The sequence below is a fragment of the Pygocentrus nattereri genome, chromosome 19 (assembly GCF_015220715.1).
Source record: "Pygocentrus nattereri isolate fPygNat1 chromosome 19, fPygNat1.pri, whole genome shotgun sequence".
NCBI classification, from domain to species: Eukaryota; Metazoa; Chordata; class Actinopteri; order Characiformes; family Serrasalmidae; genus Pygocentrus; species Pygocentrus nattereri.
In genome coordinates, this window is record NC_051229.1 from 16,158,208 (window position 1) to 16,166,599 (window position 8,392).

An 8,392-nucleotide genomic window follows, 5' to 3' on the forward strand; every position below is an offset into this window, starting at 1 on the left:
GTCATTAGCAGTCATCAGGCAACTTCTGAATGCAATTGGTTGCACTCAGGGAAAAGGGGGCTGAATACTTTTGCACGTCGCACTTATTAGTTTTTTATTTGTAAAAAATGTTTTGATTCATGTATAATTTTCTTTCCACTTCACAATTGTATACCACTTTGTGTTGGTCTTTCACATTAAATTCCAGTGAAATATATTTATGTTTGTGGTTGTAATGTGACAAAATATGGAAAAGTTCAAGGGGTATGAATACTTTTGCAACCCACTGTAAGTTAAATTAATGGTCATCAGTGAGGATTATGATGAAGACAGTTTAACGTGATGGTGATGGTGATGATGATGACAGTGAGGAGGAGGAGGATGGTGAGGAGGAGGATGAAGATGGCTTATATAAATCCTTGTTTCAGGTTTAGTTGTTGCTCTCGGACTCCCCCTCTGTGTGCTCTCCAGACCAATAAGACGTGGCGCGTGGTACGATGGTGAAGCTTGCGCTGAAGCGGCAGAGCGCGCATCATCAGTGAGAAGCGGTGGGATGGAGAAAGACCCGCGCATGCGAAAGAGAGAGAGAGAGAGAAACAAAGAGAGAGAGAGGGGTGAGTAGAGCGGCTTTAACATACAGGAGTTTAAACACAGCAGAGAGCTAAAGCTTCAGCTGCAGGAAGGCATTTACAGCTCTTTACACTCAGAGCAAAGTCAAAGAACTTCATGTGATTATATCATAATTATGCTGCTGACCATTTTACAGGTCTGAGTTGAGTTTATCAGGCTGCTAGTCTTGACCAGTCCTCACTGGACTGAAGGAATAAAAGGATCCTACAGGACAGTGATGATGAAGAGCTGAAGACTGGTGGATCAGTGAGGCTTTAGATTGATCTGTGATTGTTTGTTGGTGTTGATGAGTTAGTTGTTTGTTTTGATCTAGGCGTTTTTCTGAACGTCTCTCATCCTTAGTTGATTAATTGGTTCTGTTCTCAGTCTTGTAATCTCTGGAGAGGCTTTGTCATAAACCCAGTTATTCTGAGAGAAATAGATTCATAAGTCATTTAAATAAAATTATTTTTCAGCGTCATCCATACATTCAGTGTCAGCTCTGCAAACCCTTCACCGCATTTCATGGAAAAGATTCAGTGTCCAATATAAACCTACATTATAAAAGTGTTAAGATTCTGCTTTTTCCCCAAAAACTATCAAAGAAATCAAGCAGATTATTGCAAGTACAATTTTAGAATTGCTGTAAAGTCTGAACTTTATGACCTTTTTTCTATTTGGCTCTGTTAGAAGAAGCCTTTGGTTTATCCTCAACCTCCACATATTACCCTGTCTATGTGAAGGCGGCCGAGAGGCCAGTTGGAGTTAAATTTGCTGAGCTACTCAGCATAAAAAGCATAAAACAGGCGTAATAAGAAGTCTTGTAAAAATATTGTAAAATGTAGAAAGTTGTCAGTAGAATGTTCTGAAATTTCAGGATACTCCTGCAAATGCAACACTTTAACATTTAGAATGACCTGATTAAAAATGCTTTCATTGACATGATAACATCATAACACATGAAACTGGGGAATGGAAGTTATTTTTTATCCTGTTATCCTGTTATTTTACAGGATAAACTGTTTTTTAGGGATACTAGTTATTGTTTACTCTTGATCTTGAACAATCCAATAGAAGAGAACTGGGCCAGGAAAACAAATGGGAGCAACACTGACAGAAGCTCTGTGAGGGTTGAAAGAGAATTCCAGTGATTTGAAATTGCTCTATAATGAAATGGTTAAGACATAAAGATATTCAGAGTGGTTTGATGCCAAATGCAACATTATTGACAAACTTATCAAGTCAAAACTGTTTACAACCATGGCAAAAGGAAATAGGTGTTTAATGAATTTGAAAGGTACATTAGCTTTCAAAAGTTTGGAATCACTTGTCATAGTAATAATCTCATAATAAATTCATGATAACTTTTATAACGTAGAATGAAATACTGTGAGCTAGACACCAGAAGGGTTTTCAGGAAAAGTTATTAAATGGTAAATACTATATGTTGTTGTAATTATTTATTTATAGTTATTCTTGATATGTTATCTGCTTGAGATTTTATCATCACATTTAAAATGCAAGGCATTCTGGATATAATAATAATAATAATAATACATTTTAATTGTATTTTTAAAAAATACAGTGATTCCCAACTTGTGCTAATGAACCTCACAGAAAATTATTATATGACATAGAGCTGAAAGCCTGATGCCTGAGTTTTACAATAGCTTTGAGATAAGCTTCTGATCAAAAATGTATTTTTAAAAATCCATTCATGGTGGAGAGGTACACACAGACTATTATAAGACAAACAGTCCCCAAAGAAAACTTTGCAGATAAGTCACTTTTTTACCATCATCAACATCATAAACATGTTGTGGTTCCTCTACATTAATGTTGTTGACATTGTGACTCCTGGTTCCTATCACCACCACTGTAAAGAAATCAGAGCTGGTAAGTTTGCCTACAGTGAACCAATTCACATCAAATTGTTCTGAATAGCTCATGTTCTTTTTTCAGAACTTTTGAAATATCGATGGATTTCTCCTTTAAAAGATTTTGTATATAACCTCAGTAACATTCATGTATCTTCATCTCTGTCTTATATATGTAGCCCACTGCTCCTGCCAACCTTGGTAGCCTCATTATTTAGCAGTGTTGTGTGTCTCTTTTATGTGGTGAATATTGATTGAGGGCTTCTTAAGATTAAAATCAATCAGTGCCTTTGCTTCGCTGCACATTTGTGCCTGAAATAGAAGCTTCTGTCCTTCTGCTTGAATTCACTCTACACTCGTCAGCCCTCCAGGCGAGGATTATGCTGCTTGGCTGAAGAGGACACCTGAAGATGTACAAGTGTGTTGTTACCATTAGCTACCAGTGAGCGTTCCACTGTATGCCCATTATTACTGCTGTTTATATAAATAACAGCGTAATTCGCCACAACATCACTAATGTGATTATGGTTCAATACAGCTTGGACAAGGCCTCTTCCTGTTTTAGTCAGAGTAGATGTAGATGCTGCTTTATTTGTTGTTTGTTTGTTTATTTATTTATTTGCTGAACTAGAATTCCACAATTATAAAGATTCATCATTGTTGTCTTAGTATTTTCTTCATATCATGTTTTTTTTAAATATTTCATTTGATGTAATATTTTGTCACATTTATTTTGTTTTTAATTTTTTATTTTTTTCTGTTATGCTTGTTTTTTCAGTTATTCACAGCACTAGTGTGGTGGAATCGCATGCCATATTGATAATTTATTTTATTTAACAATAATTCATACAGTGCAGACTGAAATACTATAAATTAGAAACTAGCAGATGTTCTATACACTATTTTAATATTTTAAATGATAGATACTCTTGTATTAATATAATTAAATTAATATATAATTCTATTTTTATTCATTTTTTGTTGTGTCTTATACTTGTTTATTACATTTGTTTTGATTTATTTTTCATTTATTTATTGCAGTTATTTTTGTTTTGTAGTTGTTCTTTGTTTGAAAAACACTTTGGGCAGTCTTTTATTATGTAAAATATAGTTATATGAAATATACTATTCTATAAGTACATAAAGTATATTATTATTATTATTTGATCTTTGTATGAAACTTCAAACTTTGCATTTTAATGTATGAATGGTTGGTGACAGAATAAAGGAAAAAGCAACATAAGGTGATGTGCCTCCAGAACAGCTTCAGTGCCCCTTGCCATAGATTCTCTAGTTCTCTAGAACTGTGCTGGTGGATGGAACACCTTTCTCCCAAAAGATCGTCCCTCAACTGTTGTTTTGATGATGGTGATGGAGACTGTTGTCTAACACATCAATCCAAAATCTCCTAAAGGTGTTCAACTTGGTTGAAATCTGGTGAGGGAGAAGGTTATAGCATATGATTAACATGATATTCATTGGTTTTTATTCTGAATATCTCCACTCCCATCAGGATAGAAATGTTTCATCATAGGATAAAAGTGAAAAACTTTGTATTGATTTGCAGTGACCGCTCCCTCTCAAGGGGACCAGACTATGCTGGCATGCCAGCTTTTGACCACCTTATTTACTGGTGTTTTTCAAATGGATCTAAATGCAGACGTGACTGTAGTCTCTTGTCCTGTTGAAATTCTAGCCACTTAAGCAGTGTTTATGACTGACGCTCCTGCCCTCTGTACCTCAGTAATAAAGGAGGATGTTAATTGCTTAATTGTGTAATCTGTTTAACCTTTAGATCTCATTCTGGAGCTCCATCCTTTGAGGTCTTCCTGACTTGCCTCCAGATACAGTAGACTGTGCGACTGATGTCCGTCACCTCCGCACCTGCTGACCATCCAGTGATAGACCTAGTGGCCTCTTTCCTGGACAAGATGAGCAGAGCTCCGCTGCTGGGCTATGACCTCCAGTCCGTGAGTCCGGCTGCAGGCTCTGGAGCCACAGCTGGGCTTCCTCTGGCCTCAGACACAGAACAGAGCACTGCACTGTGCTTTGTCGGCCTTCTGCTGCTCATCCTGGTCTTCCTGTTGGTGCGCTGCTTCCGGATCCTGCTGGACCCTTACAGCAGCATGCCAGCCTCCACCTGGAGGGATCACAAAGACCGCCTGGAAAGAGGACAGTTTGAAAGCGCTGTGGTATAATATGTAATGAACAACAGCTGCTAAACTAAAAAAAGGTTCACTCTCGCAGTGGTCAGGCATGGAGATCTCATTTTTAGGAAGCCCAGCTGACACAATTAAAGGAGTAGGTTAGTCAAAAATATTGGTGTTGCTAGCAGTGAATGAAATCTAATAGTCACAACTGAACATTACAGTAATGGCTTCATGCTCGCTGGTAACTTAAGACAGTTAGCCGCAGTAGATAGCATTATGGAAATTGCATCATTGCAAGTGATGCTTACTATCTTGTGTTCAGGATAAGCTAGCATTATGGAAATGACATAAAACTAACTCCAGGCTAACGGCTATCACAGTTAGCCACAGAATCTAGCATTGTGGCAATTACATCCTGCCAGTTGATGGCTGCCAGTTCGTGTTTACAGTTAACCAAAGTAGTTTGTATTTTGGAAATGCCATTAACTGGTAGCTCCTTGTTTTCATAATTAGCATGTTAGCATGTTTGGTCAAGCTATTCCTTTAAATAAAAGATGGCTGATATTGGGGATTCTCCTGAACACATTCTGTTGGAAGTGGTCACTTGTTTTTGAATATGCAAATGATATTCAAACTGTGTTAAAATCCATAGGGGGATGTTGAGCCTGATGGTGTGGCAGACAAAGATTGTGTACATAGTTCAGATATTAGGTTTCCAGGGTTTTCACCATTTTCTACATGTTTATATTGATGTTAAATCAAACTTTTATTGCATAATAAATTTATAATCCCATAAAGTTGCATGTGTGTACTACACAGACTTTCCATGCAGACTCAACTCCTGTAGTTGTTTGTGGACTTGATTAGGGCATTATATACAAGTTTTTGGACCTGTTGTACTGAATGATGACAAACTTTGTCAAATTGATTTATGACTGTTTCTTTTGCTGTAAACTTTATAGTTTTCCTACGTAGGCCCTATGTTTTGTACTGATTGTTCTTCAGTGTTCTCCATCACCTGATGTTGATCAGTGGTGTTGATCATAACCTCAGATGTTGTGCCTTTACACATGTCAAAACACTTTATTTTTTATACAAGTACTTATACAGCTCTTTTTAGCACTTTCCTACTGTTGTATGGTTAACAAATGGACTGGTCTCAGTTTCTGCACAGTTTGACATTGTTACATGGCTGATTTCATAAACCTGTGATGAGTTGATGGACTTTTCCCTGTGTGTAGTCTCTACAGTATTTGATTGAGAAATTGGTTAGTAAAATTCTTCCTTTGTCACACATTAATCACTGCAGATGTCTTTACAAAACACATACAAATACTGACCTTGCTGACCAATGCTGTCTGCATTGTTGGTACACCTTGTAGCACTGTAAGATTGTGAAAATGGAAAAAATGTCCGTTGTGGTGTAAAAAAACCCAACATGAGTCCAAAAGGAGTTATACCAGTTTATTGTAAAAAACGCTGGACAAAACAATTTTTATGATAATGAAGGAAAAAAATAGGCTTGAGAGCCTTTAAGGCACCCATCACTCCAGTAAACCTGTGGAAGTGTAGACTCACTGTGGTTCAGTCTTTCTCCCATCTCCCAAAACATAGAGTTCCTGCTTCTCTCTCCCAGAGTCCCAACTCTCTGTGCTCCTGCCCAAACTAACCGCTAAGGTTTTACCAAAAGAATTTATAACAACCCTGCGTATCTGACCTTCTTCAGCTAATCAGCGTTAGCCAGAGAGACAAGCACTCTTTGTTAGGGCCTACAGAGATGAACGACCCGACTGCACACTCATAAAACATACATTGTAATGCACCTAAGAACATTGTAATGCCTGATTTTTATACTACCTAAAGCTAAAGATGAAGTGTAATCAATCGAGATGAAAGGTGTGTGTCTGTATGTATGTATATGTGTGTGTGTGTGTGTAAGTGTGTGTGTGTGATGTGCAGACTTAGTGGATGTGTGTGTGTGTTGTGTGTGTGTGTGTGTGTGTGTGATGTGCAGACTTAGTGGATGTATGTGTGTGTGTTGTGTGTGTGTGTGTGTGTGTGTGTGTGATGTGCAGACTTAGTGGATGTATGTGTGTCTGTATGTGTGTATATGCGTGTGTGTGTGTGTGTGTGTGTGTGCGATGTGCAGACTTAATGGAGCCTAAAGTTATACGTGACATCTCCACATTTTCTTGATAGAAGCAGCCTTGAACACCGTAAAGATAGCCTCCAGGCACAAAAACCTTCTTACTAACAAGTTCTTCTTTTTTTTTTTATAACTGCCACCCTAATATTCTGTATATATATATATATATATATATATATATATATATATAGTCTGGGCCTCATTGCTTAGGATGCTGCCCCCGCGACCCGAACCCCGGAGAAGCGGAAGATGATGGATGAATGGATGGATGGACACATATACATATAAAAACAAATACACATATACCGGGGCTAAAAATGATAATAACATAACAAGGTCTACAAAAATATCAGCTAACAATCTCATTGTACACATTCACCAATTTAAGTGCTAATTAGTTGCAAGAATTCAAAACAACTATTTAAGGTTGAAATTTTGTGAAATTTTGCATAAAAGGAGACAAACTGTTGTTTATCACTCAAATTACATGTGTGGCTATAAAAATGCATGGAATGCAGGTAGGTTGGAATAAATAACTAGAAATAGAAGACAGAATATTCAAACAGTATCTCACAAAATAGAGTACATCCCTCAGATTTTTGCAAATATGTTATAATATCTTTTCATGGGACAACACTGTAGAAATAAAACTTGAATATAACATAAAGGAGTGTATAGCAGTATAGATTTACTGTCCTCTGAAAGTAACTCTACACACAGCCATTAATGCCTAAATAGCTGGCAACACAAGTGAGTACACCTCATAGTAAACATGTCCAAATTATGCTCAAAATGTCAATTTTTTGTGTGACCACCATTATTATTTAGCACTGCCTTAACCCTCCTGGGCATGGAATTCACCAGAGCTGCACAGATTGCTACTGGAATCCTCTTCCACTCCTCCATGATGACATCATGTGAAGTCGCTGGCTAATAAGATGGACGAGCTAACAGCAGGAGCCAGGAGTCAGAGGGAGTGTAGTTTAATGTGCTTTTTGGAGACATGGCTACACCAGTACATCCCGGATGACCATGTTTCCATCAATGGCTTCCAGACTGTTCGGGCCGACCGGGGCTGCACCGAGAGCGGTAAGCGCAAAGGAGGTGGGCTCGCTGTGCTAGTCAATAACCGCTGGTGTAACCCTGGTCACATTACCATAAAGGAACGTACCTGTTGCCTGGACATTGAGCTGTTGGCTGTTGGACTCAAGCCATATTATTTACCACGCAAGTATTTGCATGCCATTATCGTGACTGTCTACCCTCTGCCAACCCGATGTCGGCAAGTGACGTCATTTACTCAACTACAGCACGTCTCCAAACGCAACACCCAAGTGCCTTTATTGCCATATCAGGTGACTTTAACCATGTCGCTATGGCCAAGGCACTACCACACTTCATTCAATATGTGGACTGTCCCACCAGAGAGGAAAGAACACTGACCTGTTGTATGTTAATGTTAAGGACGCATACAGCTGCTCCCCCCTCCCCCCTCTGGGTAGGTCAGACCACAACTTGGTACACCTCAGCTCCTGTTATGTGCTGCTGGTGAAGAGTCAGCCTGTGACCAAGCGGACAGTGAGTAGATGGTCTGGGGAGACTTACGAGGCACTGCAGGATTGCTTTGAGGC

General features: G+C 38.4%; 1 protein-coding gene across 1 annotated transcript; it reads left to right on the forward strand.

The window, feature by feature from the left end:
• The first annotated feature begins 433 nt into the window (after nucleotides 1-433).
• LOC108427107 (cortexin-1) lies at nucleotides 434-5,991 on the forward strand. Its single transcript, XM_017697050.2, has 2 exons — nucleotides 434-593; nucleotides 4,261-5,991. Exon 2 carries the CDS (start codon nucleotides 4,331-4,333, stop codon nucleotides 4,661-4,663), a length of 333 nt encoding a protein of 110 aa, XP_017552539.1. The 5' UTR covers nucleotides 434-593; nucleotides 4,261-4,330; the 3' UTR covers nucleotides 4,664-5,991.
• The last annotated feature ends 2,401 nt before the right edge of the window (nucleotides 5,992-8,392 follow it).

Coding starts and splice junctions, on each gene's coding strand:
- LOC108427107 (XM_017697050.2), top strand. CDS start 4,331: ATGTCCGTCACCTCCGCACCTGCTGACCATCCAGTGATAGACCTAGTG.